At 40.7% G+C, this 22,237-nt stretch overlaps 2 protein-coding genes and 2 pseudogenes across 4 annotated transcripts in view; 2 read left to right on the top strand and 2 right to left on the bottom strand.

Annotated features, from left to right (window-relative positions):
* Positions 1 to 22,237, top strand: part of LOC117199139 (zinc finger protein 677-like) — a 545,188-nt gene that overhangs the window by 315,920 nt on the left and 207,031 nt on the right. The window lies entirely within an intron of this gene.
* Positions 4,381 to 5,973, bottom strand: LOC117199150 (ferritin heavy chain-like; annotated as a pseudogene).
* Positions 6,955 to 22,162, bottom strand: LOC105747729 (zinc finger protein 350). 3 transcript variants are annotated; one of them, XM_033417785.2, is made up of 5 exons: positions 22,025 to 22,155; positions 21,543 to 21,608; positions 13,606 to 13,732; positions 12,775 to 12,870; positions 6,955 to 8,814 (listed from the first exon to the last, which is right to left on the bottom strand). In XM_033417785.2, the coding sequence occupies exons 1-5, from the start codon at positions 22,037 to 22,039 to the stop codon at positions 7,475 to 7,477; spliced, it is 1,644 nt and encodes a 547-aa protein (XP_033273676.1). In that variant the 5' UTR covers positions 22,040 to 22,155; the 3' UTR covers positions 6,955 to 7,474. The 3 variants fall into 3 exon arrangements, with proteins under 3 accessions (XP_033273676.1, XP_033273673.1, XP_012394820.1); XM_033417782.2 differs by having other exon boundaries at positions 6,959 to 8,817; XM_012539366.3 differs by lacking the exon at positions 21,543 to 21,608 and having other exon boundaries at positions 6,962 to 8,817; positions 22,025 to 22,162.
* Positions 13,729 to 16,789, top strand: LOC101275164 (translation machinery-associated protein 16-like; annotated as a pseudogene).

The raw sequence follows: 22,237 nt of genomic DNA, 5'->3' as shown, positions 1-22,237 counted from the left end.
TAGACTCTGAAGAAAAATGCCCATGACAAGCCTCATTTGACAATCCAAAACTGGTTTTGCCCGTCTAAAACATTTTTTTTTGGAATTCTGACCCTAAGGGAACAAGTCCTTCTAGAACTTGCTTTTCTTTCCCTGTGAGATGTAAATGTCTTCCCAGGGCTCTCAGGAGGTCATATCTTATCTAGACCATCTCCAGTTCTTGAGATTGAGGGGAAAAAAGGGAAAAGAGGCCTTTTAAATTTAAACTATTCCAACTGTTAGTTATAAAGTAGTGAATTTTATATTATAATGCCTGATTCATGACTAAGTTTTAAAATGAAGCTATGAGATCTCTGTCTGGATGTATGTATGTATGTAACGTGCATTATAAATATATGTCTTTACCCTTACCAAAATTAATTTATAAATGAGCTCTATTTAATTGGCTTAAAGGAGGTTAAGTTCTTATATAAATTCTCAGAAATGTAAAAGAAACTAACCCAAATGAATTTCAGGTTCGTGTGATCTGAGAAATAGTCAATATTAAATTAATATCTGGGGCTTCCCTGGTGGTGCAGTGGTTGAGAGTCCGCCTGCCGATGCAGGGGACGCGGGTTCGTGCCCTGGTCCGGGAGGATCCCATATGCCGCGGAGCGGCTGGGCCCGTGAGCCATGGCCGCTGAGCCTGCGCGTCCGGAGCCTGTGCTCCGCAACGGGAGAGGCCACAACAGTGAGAGGCCCGCGTACCACAAAAAAAAAAAAAAAAAAAAAAAAAAAAATTAATATCTGGTATTAAAGTTAGCTTAAGCTTGTTGGGTTAATATAGACATGTCTTTATTTTTATTTTTTAATTAAAAAAGATTGCTTAAAAATGTAACCATGATCGGAGCTTTCAGTAAGTTGTACTCTTTCTGCTGATGGAGGGTTTGAAATATTGTGAGAATTACTAAAGTGCGATAGACACAAAAGGAGCAAATGCTGTTGAAAAAATGGTGCCAATAGACTTGCTCAACACAGTGTTGCCACAAACCTTCAATGCGTAAAAACCGCAATTTCTGCCAAGTGCAATACAGTGAAGCACAGTGATATGAGGTATGCCTGTATTTGATTTCACAGCAATAGTGTGCTGTATATATTATCTGCACTTTGCAGATGGAGAAACTGATTCTCAGTGCAGTTAGGCAACTCAATCGAAGATAATTTTTTTAAACAGAAAGCAGTAAGTTGAAACAAATATATAGAAAAACATTTAAACTTGCCCTGATAATTAAAGAAATGTAAGCTAAAACCTCAAACTACCATTTTTCACTTAAAAATTTTTTTAATTGAATTATAGTTGATTTACAATATTGTATTAGTTTCAGGTGTACGGCATCGTGATTCAGTATTTTTACATTATACTCCACTTACAGTTATTACAAAATCATTGCTATAATTCCCTGTGTTATACAATATATCCTTTGAGCTTATCTATTTTATACATAGTAGTTTGTATCTATTAATACCCCTGATTTGCCCCTCCCCTCTTCCCTCTCCCCTTTGGTAACCACTAGTTGGTTTTCTATATCTGTGAGTCTGTTTCTGTTTTGCATGTACATTCATTTGTGTTATTTTTTAGATTCCACATATAAGTGATATCATATTGTGTCTTTCTCTGACTTAATTCACTAAGCATAAATATTCTCTAGCTCCATCCACATTGCTGCAAATGGCAGAATTTCATTCTTTTTATGGCTGAGTAATATTCCATTGTATACACGCACCACATCTTCTTCATCCATTTGTCTGTGGATGGCACTTGGGTTGCATCCATGTCTTTGCTATTATAAATAGTGTTGCTATGAACATTGCGGTGCATGCATCATTTCAAATTAGTGTTTTCGTTTTTTTCTGGATATATACCCAGGATCATATGGTAGTTCTGTTTTCAGATTTTGAGGAACCTCCATACTATTTCTCATAATGGCTACACCAATTTACATTCCCACCAACAGTGTACAAGGGTTCCCATTTCTCCACATCCTCTCCGACATTTGTTATTTGTAGACTTTTTCATAATAACCATTCTGACAGGTGTGAAGCACTAGATTCTTTAGCTAGAATCGTACGAGACAATACAGTTGCTTTAGATCATACTGTATATGTAGTGGCCAATAGCTCCTGTTATATGTTAATGCCACATCAGAAGTTAAAACCTGCTTCGATAAAATTAAGCAACTGGCTACCTGGCTACGCATCTCCCCAGAAATGCCAGGTCCAGACTGGTTTTCAGGCTTATTCTCCTGAATTCCTCAGGGAATAAGATATATTTTCCAAGGTTTATTAAAGTTTGGGTTTCACTCCATCTCCTACATCTAATTGGGTCTGCTGCACCAGAACGATGGACCAAGGGACTAAGCTTTTTCTTAGTCATGCAAGATTCGGGTCCAAGACCTGGAACTTGGGAAAGTTCCCAACTCAATATGCAACATTTCCACTCCCCAAATTGAGGTGGGAAATAGCCAGAGCAGTCACTGCCCTGTTCCCTCAGAGATTTGGGGAAAGTTAAAACAGGAGTGAGGATTGAAACCAAGTCCCCCTAAAACTGAGTTCCCTTAGTGAGTTTATGATTCATCTCTCTGTCCAAAACTTTATTCCCTTTCTTGCCCACTCTGACCTCAATCCTGAGCCAGCTGAACACTCATCAGCCAGAGTCAGATTGTTGTCAGTAACATCCTTAATGTAATAAAATTGCTGTTGTAGACATCATCATTAACGGACAAACTCAGGTTGTTTCTCCAGGACAAGACGAACTTCAAGACCCCGAGCCATGGACCACCTGGCCAGAAAAATCATAAACCAGAGATATTCTGACTCCTGAAACCATGCTTAAGAAATGTCAGAAGACGACGATTAATCCCAGCCTCTTTTTTATTCCCCTTTAAAACTTGTCTCCCACTCCCCCGCGTGGCACCCTGCAAATAAACCATTACTTTGCTGCAAACACCCGCTTTCTGTGCCGTGAGCACAGAAGACCCTGCTCGGTTACAGTGGTACAGAGGATGGGGAACAGGGGGAAAGAGGTGGCATGGTCTATGTAGGAGTGTCAAAGGGAGCTGGGCCAAGAAAGATGAGGTAGGAGGAACGCCCCGTGGGAAGGTCCGTGTTGAGGGCAGGCCTTCTCATCTATATGGGCGGGGCCTCTGGCAGAGGCGGGGCTTTTCTGCCTCCAAGACTGGGAAATACCAGCAGCATCAGAAGCCAAAAGAGGTGGAGTGGAAGTTGGGGGATAAACTTTTTTGTACGTTCCATCCTGTAACTCTCTTGTATTATGACAAGCCTGCTCCCTTTGTTTACACGGCTTATGAAGCGAAGCTTCAGAGAGGTAAGGGACCCATGTAAGTCACACAATGAGTCAAAAAAAGAAAAATGACTCCTCAGCTGGGAGCCTCCTGCCCAGTGAGCAGTTGCCCATGAAGCAGCTGATTTAATTTCCTCAGCCAATGACAGAGGGGAGCCCTAGGCGAGGAAGCACTTTCACCAACGGCTCCCACCCTTTCTTCAACATCCGGCCAGATGCTCTCTAGTGCTGACCCCTCCCCTCCACACCTTCACATGACTACTACTCGGCCTCAGTCCCACCTGCTGAAATTCGTGTGTCCTTTATCCACACTCACCTCCAGCTCTCCAATGAAGACTGTGGAACCAAGAGGAAACCAGCTGCCGACCTGAAGACTGAAATTCCTTTCGTTCACCACCTGGTGGAGCTGGCTGTCAGTCAGTGGATGGGAAGGTTTGAGGAATCGATGAAATGGAAGGTTAGTACACGAAGGTCCCCGGGTAGCCTAGGATTGGTAGGCCTTTGTGTGTGTGTGTGGGGGGGGGGGGGTCAGTCAAGAATAATCTGTAGAGGCCAGTGATGGGAAGGTCCTCGTGGACCACGACTGGTGCAATTCCAAGAATCAATTATTGGGAGTATGAGGATGTCATGGTTGAAAGCCAGTGGAAAGAGGGCTTTTGAAATGATCAGAATCCAACTATCTCCCCCAGATTATGTTCTTTAAATATTACCCTTCGAATTTAGGTCTTTGATCTATTGAGAATGGATATTGATATATAATGTGAGGCAGGGATCTAATTTCATCTTTTTCCATATCAATAATCAGTAATTCCAGCACCTTAAAGGGTCTTCCCTCTCCCCTCTTTACATGATTTCAGACTGTGTATTTGTCCCTAAAATAAGAATATAAAAAGACCATACAAAACATACAAAACAGGTTATAGATTCTAGGGGCATAAACCATACTGGTGTTTTGGGTCATAAATCCCATCAAAGTTACTAACGAACCCCCCCCCACACACACACACATAATGACTAGTAACTTTACTAACAGGTTGTCTTATACAGAGCAAATATTCAAGGACTGTTTAAATAAGTATCATTTTATTCACAAATATATTTTCAATCCGCACTTGTCTATAAGTGGACTGTAAGATTTGTAAATTGCAGGGCCCAGGGGCACGCACCACAGCTAATCTCAATTGAAGTAGGTTGCTCGCCTGATTATTTAGTCTCTCACCTCTCAACCTACTCTTCCACTGTCTGCTTTGTGATAGTGCAAACCAGATTCTCTTTTGCCAGCTTCACGTTAAGTTCTGCCAACATGGGCCACTAGAGAGAACGGGTAGGCAGAAGGAAAATGGAGATGGGACTTGCTTTTGCCTGTTTGCTTTCTCTTCTTGCTGCAGAGGAAACAGTTGGTTGCTGTTTTAAGTTTTCGTCCACAGTCTTAGAATCATCTTCATTCCACGCCCTCAGGCATTCTAGCATCAGCCAGCCATGTTCTCTCCTCAGAGACTGGAGGAAGAGTTCCATGGCGGGGGAGCAGGGGACCGGGGGTGGGGGTGGGGTCCATCCTCCAGGCTCCTAATTCCTTGCACCAGTCAGTCATTTGTCCTGTTCAAGCCAGCACAAAGCTTCAAGTGAATGACTGAGGAGCAGTGACTTCTAGCTAAATCACTTCTACATAAAAAACAGGGTGACATTTGTGAGATTTTCTTATCAACCAAGGGCCCTCTTACCATGAGACTGGGTGTTCTCAATGGCACTGGAACGCTAGTATAACCTGGGGTCTTTACGAGTCTGTCATTTTTTTTTTAATCTGGGCACCAAATTTGAAGGAATAGTACAAATAAAAAAAACTTAAGTGGATGCTTTAGTACAACTTACAGAAAAGGTAAAGGAAACCCCCAAATGGATGCATTGTCATGGTAACCAGGGAAGTCACCCCCAGGGCCACTGGGAAGCCAGCCTGATGCTTAGCTCTCATCATCAGGGTGAGCCTGTCAGAGACACCCTGCCGTGCCAGATTCGGGGGCCCTCATCACGCACAAGTGGGTTATGTGGTCACCCAATTCTCTGATGTATTTCACCTGCTCATTCAGGTTGTCACACGAGCAGGGGTCATTTTTCGCAGTAGGAAATTTGTGCAGTTCCAGTAGTGACTGATTCGTGCCCTTTTCTGAGTGGAACACACATGCCTTGCCTTGAGGCCACTCTCCGAGTCATCCTGTTCTGGTTTCAGGATACACCAAAGATTCGGCCACCTAGCAGGTTCTGCATCTTCATCAGCTTCTCAGCATGTCCCCTCCCCTCACGAGACTGGTGAAGAGAACAACTGGCAAAGTTCTCCAAAGCCACATCGTGGCCATCAAAGTAGTGAGACACGGGCAGGTAAATGTCAGAGGCTCCCGGTGGATCTGGAAGTTATTTGTGGCCTCCAAGTCCTGGTGGTAGTGCTGGGGCACCTGTGAGGGGGACGTGGTAGTCACAGCAGTCACACTACTCCCACTCGCCTTGGGAGTGGTCCAAGGGTGCTGTGAGGAGGAGGCAGAAGGCTGGCTCTGCACGGCCAGGTTGAGGGGGTGGGGTGGCGAGTGCCAGCTTCTGTTCAAGCACTGTTTAAGCAGGAAACCATGGCAACTCTCGGCAAAGAATGTCTTTTTCCCTGAAAATCATTATTCTGGTAGGCTGGCTCTAAGAAGGCCCTCAAAGATTCTCAACTCTCCCCTTGAGTGTGGGCTGGCCTAGGAACTTGCTTCTAAGAGAATACGGCAAAGATGATAAAAGATTTAGATATAATAGGTACAATGTGACATGGACTATAAGCCATCTTCAAATGAGTTATGGAGTCATTCCCTAGCAATGAGAAAGAGTTCAAGACATTCTCTATCAAAATACACATTAAGGGGGCTTCCCTGGTGGCGCAGTGGTTGAGAGTCCACCTGCCGATGCAGGGGACACGGGTTCGTGCCCCGGTCCGGGAAGATCCCACATGCCGCGGAGTGGCTGGGCCCATGAGTCATGGCCGCTGAGCCTGCGCGTCTGGAGCCTGTGCTCCGCAATGGGAGAGGCCACAACAGTGAGAGGCCCGCATACAGCCAAAAAAAAAAAAAAAAAAAAAAAACACATTAAGGGTGTTAATCTGATGCAAAATGAGGGTAGACTTACGTCAACAAGTTTCCAAATTTCCATTGCAATCACCAGCTTATCTCCTTTGTGACATCTCTGCCATTCTGCTAAAGGTTCAACACATTTGGTGTATCCATAGCCGTTCCTTATTTCTGACACATGATGAGGAACCATGTTACTGAAAACCTTGTCCTATTCACTGCTGTGCAAATTAGCAGCTGACTCGGCAAGTTTGGGGTGTTCTGACCCTGCACGTTCCAATGAAAGGAATGATCCTTGACTGGCACCTGAGAAGGAACCTCTAAGCCCTTGGAATATCCTGCCTGCCAAGAGCGTCTTTGTACACCTGGGGTTTCGGCCATGCCATATAGTTTACATTAGCAATATGATTTTTGGTGAACACCTGCTTTTGTTTGCCTGGGGCTCTGGGCCATTGTGTATCAGTTTGCTCCTTAGGAGGCTAAAGTTTGAGAAGTTAAGATCAGTCATGTGGTTTCTCCATGCCTCCATAACTAACCCCTTTACTGCCCCTCCCACCCCCTGGCACTAAGGCTCAGGTGAGTTTCTCTGGTTGGCACTATGCCATATGTGTTGTCAGGTCATTGCTGGAAGAATTAAACACTGTCCATACAACTCCACTGGGAGTACAACTGGATGCACCTGGTTTCTCCTAAAGTCTGCCTCATGCACCTTTTACATTTGCTAATTTTAATTTGTAACTCTTCACTGTCATAAACTGTAACAGTAAGTATAGCAGCTTTTATGAGTTTAGTGACTGCTTTTAGAGAATAATCAAATGTGAGGGTGGTCTTAGGGACTTGATACAACTGCCTTCCTAAAATTTGTTTCTGATGTGAATTTATTGATGATTTTGAAGTCAAGCTCGTTACAATTCAACCTAATTAGAGCCATTGATACTTAATGAGGTGTATCTTCCCATTATCACTACATTCATTAGCATTCTCTCAGTGAAAGTTTTCAACTATATAAAAAGCTAAAACTTTGATCTACAAGCTTTTCCACACTGAACGTACCAAATCTTCCCTACACATTTCCTGTGACATAAAATAAGACATAATTGGTAACTGAAGGCACTACCACATTTACTGCATTCATGAGGTTTCTCTCCTGTACAAATTCTCTGTTATTACCTGAGGGTACACATCTGGCAACAGGCTGTCCCACAAGGACTACATTCCCTTGGGCTAGGAACCCACTGATATTTAATGATGTCTGCATGGCCACAGAAGGCCCTTGCACTGTCATTGTTTCAACAGAGTTTTTCTCCTGTACGGGTTCTGTGGTGCATAATGAGCCGTGGTTCCCAAGAAAATCATTCTCCATCTTGACTGAATCCACATATTTCTCTTTCATATGAGTTTTCTTATGTTTAGTGAGGGAGGACTTGTGGCAGAAGGCTTTCCCACAATTGCTGCATCCATGGGGTTTCTCTCCTGTATGAACTCTCTGATGTCTACTGAGTATTGACTTCGTGGAGTAGCCTTTCCCACATACGTTGCATTTAAAGCGTTTCTCTTCTGTATGACCTCTTTGATGTCTAATGAGACTCGACTTTTGAAAGTAAGCTCTTCCACATTCACTGCATACATAGGGAGGATTTCCAGTGTGAAATACCTGATGTGCAACGAGACATGGCTTATGACTGAAGGCTTTACCACATTCCTTGCATCCATAGGGCTTCTCTCCAGTATGAATTCGCTGATGTATAAGAAAATTACCCTTCTGGATGAAGCCTCTTCCACATTCACTGCATGTATAGGGTTTCTCTCCCGTATGAGTTTTCTGATGTACAAGGAGCTGAGATTTCCTGGAGAAGGTTTTCCCACACTCACTACATGCATGGGGTTTTATTCCTCTTTCCACTTGCATATGTATATTGAGCTCTGCTTTCCTACAGAAGGCTTTACCACATTTAAGGCATTTATATGGTTTCTCTCCTGTATGAGTTCTCTGATGTACAGTGAGTTGAGACTTTTTGATGAAGGTTTTACCACATTCAATACACTCATGTTTCTTTCGTTTTTCAGTTTGATGTATACTAAGTTTCGAATTGGTGCAGATGGTGTTTCCATATTTATTGCATTTAACTCCAGTGTAACGTTTTTCATGCTTAGTACGAAGAAACGATTTCTCATATTTATTAAACTTGTCAGGATTCTTCGCTACACAGCTTTTATTCTGGTTAACTAAATCTAAATTAGAGTTCAGTACATCAAACTTATCATGGCTTTGCCTTAAAGTAACAAGATTTCTGCGCAGATGAAACACATTTCCCGATGAACTGTGTTCACGGCCTCTTTCCATATTTTTACGCTTGTTTTGGATTTCCAAAGACCACTGCATATGATCACCAATTTCTCCAACTTCTAGAAAGAAAATTAATTCTTTCATAATCAGGTTATGGTAGTAAAACTGCTTCTAAATCAGGTAATAAAACTGCTTCTAAAATGCCACGGTTTGGGCTGGCTCTTTGTGACAATTCTGTCATATGAAGGAAACCATCAAGTGTAAATTCACTTCTTGAATATGAGAGGAAACACAATGAAATCAAGCCATAACATCTTAAAAAAAAAACCCAGCTGATTCAGAATCAATGGTAGACAATTCTCAATTAGTAAAGTTTTTGCTGCTCTCCAAATAGATCCTCACAAAATGGGCAAAGAGGATGAAGTAGAAATGTGTCTCATTAACATAAGATAAAATATGTTGGAGAGACATCTGATCTAGCATGATGGAGGACATAGCCATTCATTCCCCCAATGCTCATTGACTGTCTACCATGTATCATTCACTGTCCTAGCACTTGAATACAAATGCATCCCACTAGGCAAACAAGAACAAAATGGAAGCAAAGAAATAAGACAACTTCAGACTGAAAACTGGTTCCTGGCATATGAAAAAGAACAGTGGGAGTTGGTCAACTTTAAATAGGTAAACACCTGTGAGAAAATAAAAGTTGAGCCAAGAAACCAGGAATAAAGAATAAGCAACCTCATGTAAAGAATTGCAAGTTTTCATTCAAGTACAACAGCAGTGCAAAAGCCCTGAGACAGGAAAGGTTTTGGCCAGGTCAAGAAATAGAAAGGTAGCCAGTAGGCCCTGAGTGGAATAGCTATATAGGGAGAAGGAAGTGTTGAAGTTCAAAAGGTAGACAGAAGGCATATCACGTAGATCTGGTAGGAAGAAGCTGAATTTGACGCTAAGACTAGTGGCAAGCCACTGGAAGTTTTGAGAAGGTGGGGGGTTCTGATTTATATTTCCAAGAGGTTGCCAACTGCTACATGGATAGTGATGGGAGAGGAAGGAGTGTAGGAGAGAGGAAGTTAATGAAGTAATCCAGGGAAGAGATAATGGTGACTTGGTGTGGGAGCAACAATAGTGTACGTGTGGAGAAGCGGATGAACTCAAGGTACATCTAGGAGAAGGAAAAAACAACATTCAGTGTTGAATTCAATGTAAGTAAAAGGGAGGAATCAAGGGTTTTCCCTAGGTGTTTGGCTTAAATGACTAGATGTACCAGCTAAGTTGTTGAGGAACATCAGGAAAACAGGTTTTGAATGTGGGAAAATCAGGTGTGTATTTTGACATAAACATTTTGAGATGGATATCTTGGTGCAGACATGAAGAATTCAACTGGAGAGAGGAATCTGGAGAAGACTTAGGCTAGAGGACAAATTTGGGATTATCTGTACAGGCATACCTTGGAGATATTCCAGGTTCAGTTCCAGACCACCACGATAAAGCAAATAGTGCAATAAAGCTAGTTACGTGAATTTGTTTGTTTCCCAGTGCATATAAAAGTTATATTTAGGGCTTCCCTGGTGGCGCAGTGGTTGAGAGTCCGCCTGCTGATGCAGGGGACACGCATTCGTGCCCCGGTCCGGGAAGATCCCACATGCCGCGGAGCGGCTGGTCCCGTGAGCCATGGCCGCTGAGCCTGCGCGTCCGGAGCCTGTGCTCCGCAGTGGGAGAGGCCACAACAGTGAGAGGCCCGCGTACCGCAAAAAAAAAAAAAAAAAAAAAAACTATGTTTACACAATACTGTAGTCTATTAAGTGTGCAATAGCATTGTGTCTAAAACAGTGTACATAGTGCACACAGTGTACACTTAATTTAAAAATACTTTCTCACTAAAAAATGCTAACCATCATCTGAGCCTTCAGCAAGTCATAGAAGTAACATCCAAGATCACTGATTACAAATCACCATAACAAATATAATAATAATAAAAGTTTGAAATATAGAGAGAATTACGAAAATGTGAGGCAGACACAAAGTGAGCAAATGCTTTTGGGAAAAATGGTGCTGACAGACTTGCTTGACACGGGGCTGCCACAAACCTTCAATTTGTTTTGTTTTGTTTGGTTTGGTTTGGTTTCACCACGAGGCTTGCGGGACCTTACTTCCCCGACCAGGGATCGAACCCGTGCCCCCTGTGGTGGAAGTGCAAAGTCCTAACCTCTGGACCACCAAGGGATTCCCCACAAACCTTCAGTTGCAAAAAACACACTATCTGCAAAGTACAATAAAGCAAAGCGCAATAAAATGAGCTGTGCCTGTATAGAAATTCCCAGACAGGAAATTACCAGGCAGTCCAGTGGTTAGGACTTGGCACTTCCACTGCCAGGGCTGGGTTCAGTCCCTGTTCGGGGGACTGAACCTGCAAGCTGTGCGGCGTGGCCAAAACAAACAAACAAAAACCCAAAAACATAAGCCAGATCATGTCACTCTTCTGCCCCAAACCATTCAATAACTGTCATTCTGAAAAAAAATCCTAAGTCCTTAAAATGGCCTGCAGTGCCCTGCATCGTGTGGGCCCCTTTCTCACCTCATGAGTATCACTTCCACTCTTGATCGCTCTGCTCTCCCCACACAGGCTTCCTGGACAGTCCTCAAACACGCCAGGTACACCTCTGCCTCAGGACCACCACTGCTGGTACACTTTTCCCAGGCCTACCCATGGATCATCCCTCACTCCACTCAGCCACCCTAGCAGAGCAGAGAGGCATTCCCTGTCCCTTGTGTATAAAACATCATGCCCTCCTATTGCTTGACATTCACTACCCCTTACATTGTTCTCCATGGTTCTAATTACCACCAGAAAAATCTGTATATTTCTTGTGTACCTCCCCCACTTAGAATGCAAGTTCTGTGAGAGTAATAACTTAGTCCCTTTTATTCTCTGCTGTAGCCACATAATATAAAGCACACTACATAGCAGCATGTGTTAGGCATTAAAAATACTTGTTGAGGGAATGAATCAATGAAACAATCATACGTGTAGCGGGCATTGTAGAGACTGGTTTAAATGAAGCTGACTTTGAATTTAGGGAATGGAAAGAAAATTCTATGTAAGCATCACATTGTATCTTGCAGTCCCTTGATCACAGAGGGATTTAAATATCCCGTAGTTGGTAGTAGGGTTATAACTAGGATTGTTTAGACTCGGGAAATTAAACTGAGAGTAACTAAGATGAATCAAGATAAATACCTCATCCAGCAAATATACAGAGAAATCAGCAAAGTATGCATGAGGTTTATGGTTTGATTTCAGGTGGGGTCTAAGATTGTGAATTTTCTGTTTTTGTTTTTTTATTTGAGTGAATTCCTTTATTTCAGTGTATGTGGGAGGCATAATTCACTCTGAAAATTACAATACTTATAGCTCTTCCCTTACCATTTTACTATAAAAATTTTCAAACAGACAAACAAATTGAAAGAATTACACAGTGAACAGCCATATATCCACCTCTTTTGATTCTATAGTTAATGTTTTGCTACATTTGCTTTCGCTCATATTTGCCCAGTCAGAATAAGGAAACAGATGCACATTAAAAAACCGGCTTACCATGGGAACACAGCACCCTGGGTGGGGCTGAATATTAGGAAGGAAATCAATATTACCCAAGGTTCAGTAGTCAGAAGACGATGGTGAATTTGAAGTTCTCTCTTTGCACAGAGGCGTGGAAGACTGAATTTTCAAAGCAAGGGAAGAGGAAGGAACAAGCAGTGATACTATGGCAGTCAATGAAGAAGGGAAAAATTTGAGAATCCTAAGAAAAATATCTAAGCAAAACAAATCAAGATCCTAGATGAAATAAATCAGTATCAAATCCAGGGGTGAGAACACAGGAGTATTTTCCTCTAAATGCTTAAGCAATGAATATTAACATAGGAGAGTAATACTCAGAGGCTCTGTTTAGATACTGTCAAAAGGTTAGAAACCAGAAGATGAGTCACCTCAACACTATTTCAAAGGTGTGAGGCCTCCACAAATCTAGGAATTTACTTCTTTTCTACCTGGATGTTTCTCATTCACTTACCTGGAAAGTTCTGACCGTGGATATTTTCCTTTTCTAACCATGGTTTGTCTCTTTGCTTCAACCTGAAGATTTGAATTGGTTTGGGACTTTGATACCCTATTCACGAAAAATAACAGAATATTTAGGAAAATATCTTTGGGCGTGAGATCTAAACATTGTTAAATGATACCTTTTATAGATTGTGTGACTATACCTTGGAAAAGAGTTTTCCCCTTGGAGTAGGGAAAACATACTCCTCCCTCTATCTGAGGCCTGAGAGGAGACTGAGAATCTGTCACTTATAAAATTCAAGTCTTATGTAGGGGCCAGCAAACTATGGTCCGTGGCTGTAACTAAGGCATTTTTTTTACATTTTAAAAGCATTATTAATTCAGAATAAGGTGCTCTTACAAAACAGAGTATTCGAAAAGTGAGGGCAAACTTCTAACACATGATAGCAAAAGTGTTTTGTACCATTAAATTTGAAAAATTAAAACCATTTAAAAATATTTATCTCACTGATGTTTCATCCTTTTGATGTTTCTATTTTTAAGTATATTTTATAGTGCATATAATAAATTTAGTAGAATACTTATATAATTGATAAATAAAAATATGTGTGTGCTGAAAAAACAAATAAAATAAAAGTGTTATTTAAGAAAAACCAGAATATAATTACAGAGACAGTAAGTAGCCCAAACAGCCTGCAGTATCTGGCCCTTTGCAGAAAAAGTTTGACAATCTCTCTTACATTATTCACACTTCAGATACCTGCCCCCAAATCACTGCACAACTGAGAAAGGAAAGACTGCTGATTGGGCACCCTGAGTGGCACAGGGAAGCAGTTCTTACCCACGGACAGCAGGTTGCTATAGTTTTCTAGCATCACATTCTGGTACAGGTCCTTCTGAGCAGGGTCTAGTAGCCTCCACTCCTCCCGGGTGAACTCCACAGCTACATCTTCAAATAATAATGATTCCTGTAGTAATGAATTCTTCTTTAATCTGGGGTGATCATTTGATGGTTTGGAAGAGAAGTATAGAAGTCTACTCTAATCATTTCTACTGCGTAGGTTGTATCTATAGAGGTGATTTACATTATATAGTGTGGAAGAATGGAAAGTCTTATACAGATATCCTGCTGCTGTGATTCAGCCACCCACCCCCTCAATAATTCAGAAGGTTTTCTGAAATGCGGTCATTAAAACCTCTTGTTAACCTTGATAGATTTGCCACCTGTGGGCATATGTGCATGCACTGAACTACATGCAGGTGATATCAAAACAAACACATGTATTCTTGCTCTCAAGAAGCCTTCACTGTGCACAAGTTAAACAGAAACAATAAGCACTAGAATTAAACATGAAAAACCTGATGATGCTATTGTAAGACACAGAATATAAACAATGTTTAATATATGCAAAGGCATAACACAGTCTTAAAGATGAGTGAGCTAACTTGAAGAAACAAAGATGAATTCTCAAAACAAGAAATACAGTAATTGAAATTAGGAATTTCAATTTATAGATTGACTACCAATTTGATATGACATAGAGAGAATGGTGAACTAGACAACAGATCTGAAGTGCAAAAGACAATGATGGAAAATACAAAAGCGAGGTTGAGAGATATGAAGGGTAGCGTGAGAATGTTGAATTTACACCTATTCTGAGTCTGAGGGAAGAACAGAAAATATGAGGGAAGGTAATAACCAAAGATGTAAGGGCAGAGAATATTTTAGAGTTGGTAAAAGACACACAACCTCAGGATGAGAGAACCCCACAATTTCAAGCAGGATCAGGAAAAAGAGATCCACTCCTAGACACATGGAAGTAAAACTGCAGAACACCAAACTCAAAGGGAAAATTCAAAAATATCCAAAGGGAAATGACATATACCTAACAAAAGAACAAATATGATTTATAGCCTCTAAGTTCTCAACAGTAGTGATGGAAGCCTGAAAAGGAATGAAATAGTATTTTCAAAGTGCCAAGTGAAATAACTTTCAATCAAGAATGTTATACTGGGAGTTGCCCCATGAGCTGCTGCTGCCGCAGACCCTGAGGTCCCATAGCGTGGAGTTGGAGGTCTGGAGGTCCCAGGTCGCAAGGACGTCGCCATGCCTAAAGCACCAAAGGGAAAAAGTGTAGGACAAGAAAAAAAAAGTCATCCATCCATATAGTAGAAAAGCAGCTCAAATTACGAGAGAGGCCCACAAACTAGAAAAAAAGGAAAAACTGAAGAATGAAAAGGCGTTGCATCTCAACCTTATTTGTGAAAGACTGCAGCGGTTTCAAAATTATCTTGATCCCCAAAACATAGAATATTCAAAGAGAGACGCTTGTGAATTAACTGAAAGGTATTTAAATCAGTTCAGCAGTGAGCTGGAGCAGATTGAGTTACACAGCAGCATCAAGGCCAGGGAGGGCAGGCAGCACTGCTCCCGAGGCGGTCATCAAGCAGACCATGGAGCGAAAGCGGCAGCAGTACGGGGGCTGCGGCCTTGAGATTCCAGACATTTTATTTTATTTTATTTTATTATTTATTTATTTTTTTGCGGTACAAGGGCCTCTCACTGTTGTGGCCTCTCCCGTTGCGGAGCACAGGCTCCGGACGCGCAGGCTCAGCGGCCATGGCTCATGGGCCCAGCCGCTCCGTGGCATGTGGGATCTTCCTGGACCGGGGCATGAACCCGTGTCCCCTGCATCGGCAGGCAGACTCTCAACCACTGTGCCACCAGGGAAGCCCGAGATTCCAGACATTTTAAATGCAGGGAATGGGATTTTGATCTGAAGAAATTGCCAAACATTAAAATGAGAAAAATCTCTGCTAATGATGCAGCGCCTAAGAAGTGTAAGAAGAAAACTGTGACAGCTGTAGACAGAGATTTAGGAGAATTGGACCTGAAAGTTGAATCAACGGACACAGACGAGGAACTGACTGCAGTGGCCTAATTGTCTTTACTTGAGTTGAAAATAAATAATTTGAGAACTTCAAGTTACACTTGAATTGATTACGGTAAATAACTGTCTCTACACAAGAATTTGCTGTTTAGCTTATTCTCTTATATGATGAGAATCCCATTTTCAGTTTCAAAAACAGTGTTATGATTTTTACTTAAAATGAATGTTGCTTTTTGTTTACATTAAGTTGTTAGACTAGGTAGAAATGCTCTGCAAAATCCATTTAATCTGAATTTCTGGGGCTGGGAGAGCAGTATGAATGGGGACAAAAAATGTTGTAATTTTTTTCCTCATGCTTACTTAGAATCACCTAATCTCACGTTTTGGGGAATGGGCAGCAGCTGTTTGCTAGAAGGTTACTGTGGTACTTCTTGAGCAGTGACAATGGCAAAATTGCCTTTTAGTAATATGTTTTACTATTCTTCCTCTTACATATTAAAACTATTTTCTTTCCTTACAAAATAGGGAAAATATGATACAGAATTTATATACATTTATGGGTTGTACATTGCTGTTATTTATTAACTTTGAGCCAGAGTTAGTTAAATGGTTAAAAAAAACAGTAACTATTCTTGTTTTGTTGATCTCCTGCACTTAACCTATTATCTTGACAAAGGGAATAAATGATTTCAGGTTAGCTCTTTTGGTTTGTATATTATTTTTTGCTTTCTCATTGTGAAAAGTGATAGGTTTTATTTGTGGAAACAGAACTAAAGATTAGAAAACTAGTTACTTCAATTGTCTTAGTTTTTCTTCTAAGAGATAGGTTAAATTGACATATCATATAACAGTATTTCCAGTATCATGAAAAACATGGATGTGGTTGAATGTTCTTCACAGAACTTGTTAAATGCAAGTATCTTCTGGTCTGTTTTCTAAAGAATGCAATGCAAGAGCATTTGAGTATTTTAAAGGAAAAAAAAAAAGCTGTATGAGGTAACTAGGTTATCAACTAAGTCTTATTAACAGTTTTTTTACTTCAGAAAATTAAAAGTAAAACTTATTTCTATGAAAAAAAAGAATGTTATACTTATTAGTATACCTTAATATTATATATGGATTTCTCCTATTGTTTCTAATAAGCTTGTAGTGATTCTCAGATTTCTCCAAGTATGCAGCCAAATTATCTGTATGGAAAATTTTAAATCCTCCTCTCCAAATTTATATCTCTTTTATCTCTTTTCTTGACTAATATTTCCAAAGAGTGTGGTGTCACTGGACATCCTTGTCTTGTTCCAACTTTAGATGTCATATCAAAGACAGATACGGAACTTCCCTGGTTAAGAATCTGCCTGTCAATGCAGGGGACACAGGTATGAGCCCTGGCTGGGGAAGGTCTCACATGCTGCAGAGCAACTAAGCCCACAAGCCACAACTACTGAACCCCGCACACCTAGAGCCCATGCTCCACAACAAGAGAAGCCACCGCAATGAGAAGCCCGTGCACCACAACAAAGAGTAGTTCCCGCTTGCCGCAACTAGAGAAAGCCCTCACGCAGCAACAAAGACCCAATGCAGCCAAAATTAATTAATTAATTTTTAAAAAACCAAAGAGGCATATGAAAATTTGTGAGAATGTTTCAGATTGTCACACTGAGCAGGTGCCTACTGTATTTAATGGTCAGGGACCAAGGGTGCTATATATCCTGTAAAGCATATGACAGTCCTACACAGGAAGAATTGTCAAGCTCAAAATGTTAATAGTACCCAAAGCCTCCCTCTCATTGAAAAACATAGGTATAGTAAATTATACTGTATCCCAGAATAAAACTGAAAAATATTTAAAGGAATAAAAGTCTATCACTCAACAATGAAAAATTTATAATGCCTGGTACTCAATCAAAATTACCAGATATGCAGACAGAAAATATGACTCATACAAAGAGAAAAGATCATCAACAGAAACAAAACCAGAAATGACATACATAATAAAATTAGTAGATAAGGATAGTAAAATACATATTATACATACATATGTTTAAAAAGGTGGAGGAAAGCATGAACGTGATATGGAGTAATATGGAAGATATCAAATAGACCCAATTCCAACTCTAGAAATGTCTGAGATGAACAATATACTCGTTGGATGTGATCAATAGCAGACTAGACACTGCAGAAGAAAAGATTAGTGAACTTGAAGATACAGGAATAGAAACTATTCATCATGAAACAGAAAAAAGACCTAAAGAGAAACATTTTAAAACAGCCAGAGAGGGGCTCCCCTCGTGGCACAGTGGTTGAGAGTCTGCCTGCCGATGCAGGGGACACGGGTTCGTGCCCTGGTCTGGGAGGATCCCACATGCCGCGGAGCGGCTGGGCCCGTGAGCCACGGCCACTGAGCCTGTGTGTCCGGAGCCTGTGCTCCACAACAGGAGAGGCCACAGCAGTGAGAGGCCCACGTACCGCAAAAAAAAAAAAAAAAAAAAAAGAAGGCAAAATGAAACCTTCTTCAGGTATGCAAAAGCTAAAGCAAGTCAGCAGCGGCATACATGTACTAGCAAAAATGTTAAAGGATGTCCTTCAGATAGAAATCTAGATCTACCCAAATGAATGAAGGGCTGCAGAAATGAAAAACCTATGAGTAATATAAAATCTTACACTTTTATATACCTTTAGAAGATAACTGATTGTTTAAAGCAATGATAATAATGTATTGTGGGATTTCTAAAATACAAAGAAGTAAAATATAGGACAACAATAGCACACAGGCTGGTAGAGAAGAAATGGAAGCACACTCTTTTAAGGTTCTTATACCATGAATGAAGTGGTATAATATTACTTGAAGATAGACTGTGATAGATCAATATGTAGAAATGAGTAGTTTACTACTCACACAAACTAGCATACTAACAATACCAACTAGAAAATGTCTTGCAAAAAACAGATAAAGATTAATATCCCTGAAACCTATTTTTTTTTTTAGAGATCAGAAAAAACAAAATCAGCACAAAGGGGCTTCCCTCGTGGCACAGTGGTTAAGAATCCGCCTGCCAATGCAGAGGACACGGGTTCGAGCCCTGGTCCGGGAAGATCCCACATGAAACAACCAAAAAAAAAAAAAAAAAAAAAATCAGCACAAAGGATTTGATTAGGCAATTCACAGAATACAAACAGTTAATAAATACATTAAAATATGTTCAAAGTCACTGATAATAATGCAAGTAAAAATAATAGTAAAACTAATTCTGATAGCACCTTTTTTTTTTTTTTTTTTTTTTTTTTTTTGCGTTCCGCGGGCCTCTCACTGTTGTGGCCTCTCCCATTGTGGAGCACAGGCTCCGGACACGCAGGCTCAGCGGCCATGGCTCACGGGCCCAGCCGCTCTGTGGCATGTGGGATCTTCCCGGACCGGGGCACGAACCCGTGTCCCCTGTATGGGCAGGCGGACTCTCAACCACTGCGCCACCAGGGAAGCCCTGATAGCACTTATTAAACAACAGGCAATGTTCTAAGATATGTCCTACATATCTATATGCATATATACATAGATCAGTGGTTCTCAACTGGCCAACAATTATTTTACAACAGCAGACATATGACATTTTAGGTTATCACAACTTGGGGGTGGGAGGGTGCTACTGCCATCCAATGGGTACTGACCAGGGAAACTGCTAAATATTCTATAATCCTGTGGTATCCCCTCAACAAAGAATTTGTTGTTCTGCCAAAAAAGTCAATAGTGCTGAGGCTGAAAAACTCTGATATATATTAACCTATTTAATCTTCAGAATAATCCTTTTATGTAAATTCTATTACAATTCCCATTTTTCAGATGAAGAAAGGACTGCAGATAGGTTAAATAAACAGAATAAGATCAAGCAGGTAATTATAGACCAAGGCAAGATATGAATGAGTGAATCTGACCACAGAATTTGTGCTCTTAAACTAAACACTAGGGGCTTCACATGGTGGTGCAGTCATTAAGAATCTGCCCGCCAGTGCAGGGGACACGGGTTCAAGCCCTGGTCCGGGAAGATCCCACATTGCCATGAAGCAGTTAAGCCCATGCACCACAACTACTGAGCCTGTGCTCTAGAGCCCACAAGTCACAACTACTGAGCCCACGTGCCACAACTAGTGAAGCCCACGCGCCTAGAGCCCGTGCTCCACAATGAGAAGTCACCGCAATGAGAAGCACACGAACCACAACGAAGAGTAGCCCCCACTCACCGCAACCAGAGAAAAGCCCACGTGCAGCAATGAAGACCCAACACAGCCAGAAACAATAAATAAATAAAATAACAAAATAAAATTAATTAATTAAAAAAACTAAACACTAGGCTCTACAACCTTCAAAAAATGATATAGCTTTTATATTTCAGATTTGTAAGATTTAAAAACGGATACAATATTAAATAATAGCAAGAATGTGGGAAAAATAGAGACTTTCATAAACTCTGAGAGGAAGTGCTGAAGACTTTAAAAAAGGGCAATTTTGTAGCAACCATGAAAAATTTAAGTCCAGGTACCATTTGACTCATAGATTTCCCTTTTAGGAATCTAACCTAAAAAAAATTTCACACATATTCAGAGTGTGTATTGTGAAGAAATTTTATGGCTAAAATGTACTTTTAGGGACTTCCCTGGCAATCCAGTGGTTAAGACTCCATGCTTCCACTGCAGGGAATGAAGATCCCACATGCTGCACGGTGGGCCAAAAAAAAAAAAAGTACCTTTATATAAACAGAGTACATAAATTAAGGCATATACATGCTAGGAAATATCATGCAAACCTAAATGCAATGAAATAGATACATAAATACTTGAATGGAACGTTCTCCAGGACAGGTTGCTATAGGAATAAAGCAAGTAATGTGTTTATTATGATCTCAGTAATGCAAAAATATTTTCACAAAAAATATGTGTATATGCACCTAAGTGTACGTAATGTATGTATATCTACGTGCATATAAGTGTTAATAAAAACAGAATTATTTCTCTCCTAAGTGATGAGTAGAGAAGGGTTTGACAGGGCCACTTTCTTTTTTTGCTCTATTTATTTCCATATTGTTTCTGTATATTTCACAAACAAATGATTTGTATATGACTCATTTGATAACAACAAAAGATGATAAAAGTGGAAGGTAGCAGGTTGGATGGTGGCCTCCTAAAAGATATGTCCACTTCCTAATCCCCAACCTGTAAATTTTACCTTGTCTGGATAAAGCGTCTTTGCAGATATAGTAATTAAGGATCTTAAAATGAGAAGACAGTCCCAGAAGAGGGGGAGGTAACGTGAAGACAGAGACAGAGATTGGAACGATAAGGCCACAAGCCACAAAATGCAGACAGCCACCAAAAGCTGGACGAGGCAAGGGACAGGAGCTCTGGAGGGAGCACAGCCTCACTGACAACCTGATTTCAGACTTCTGGGCTCCAGAACTGTGAGGACATACACTTCTGTCGTTCTAGCCTCCTACTTTGTGGTAATGTATTACGGCACCCACAGGAAACTAATACAAGCAGGTAGATTAAAAACTGACAACCAATAATTCGGGAAGAATACTACATTTCTAAGGCTGGGATGCAGTGACAAAGACAACATCATGGATCCCTACATCCCAAGTCTTTAGCAGAGAATGTGATTTTAAACTCTGCTGGTAGGTCTGTACCCGGAATCCAATTCAGCAAAAATGGCTTGAGAGGCCATTTAAACCATGCATTTGTCTAGATAAATCTAGGTTTTTATAGCTGAAGAAAGCCAGAATACCAGAAGGGTATTGAAGGAACCCTATAAGAAACAACCACAGGTGTACAACTGTGTAAAAATTCACTTTACTATATGTATGTTATGCCCCCATAAGAAAGTGCAAAAACACACACACACATGAAACAGAGAAATGGGAACCTCTTCTTGCATATACCAGAAGGCTGCCGTTGAGGCCACTGCGCCCTGCAGGAAAAGTCATCAAGAAATTTATTAAAACTTCAGTACCAGGAAATACTTACTTTTCTGAGGAAATGATCTACTTTCTCTGTACAAAAGCACGAATCGCGTAATGTTTTGTGTTTCTCTTGCTGGCACTGGCTACCAAAATTATTGGAGAAGATCTGGTAGCTCAACATAAATAACCCCTCAGGTCTTACAGTTTTTCATTAATATTCGGACTTCAAAATTCTGAGCAGAATCTCTGACCTGCATTCCCACCATTCCTAGTTTACCATGACATCAACGTTATGGTTGATATTTATTTGTCTTCAGATTCAGGCTCTTATCAATGTGTCACTTTCCAATTAATCAAGTCAATTTTTATAAGCCTCTACAAATACAACAGAAAAGGAGGGAATAAATAAATATGTAAAACTCACCTGGGCCTTGGTCATTTTCTTCTGTTCTTAGAAAATGACTGGAACTGGGATTCTTCTTTTTTTACTTTTCTAGATTGTCACTCAAATTCTGGTCATAGCTCTCACATCTCAAATTAATGGCATCCCCAGAAGTGACGCTTTCCTGGTTCTGGAACTTCCTTCTCCTTACTTCACTTGATTCTAAGGACTCAAAAGCAAATCCACTTTAATTTG

Source organism: Orcinus orca, chromosome 20 (assembly GCF_937001465.1).
Source record: "Orcinus orca chromosome 20, mOrcOrc1.1, whole genome shotgun sequence".
In the NCBI taxonomy this organism is placed as follows: Eukaryota; Metazoa; Chordata; class Mammalia; order Artiodactyla; family Delphinidae; genus Orcinus; species Orcinus orca.
Note: the sequence above shows the minus strand (reverse complement) of the source record. Positions and strands in the feature narration are given on the sequence as shown.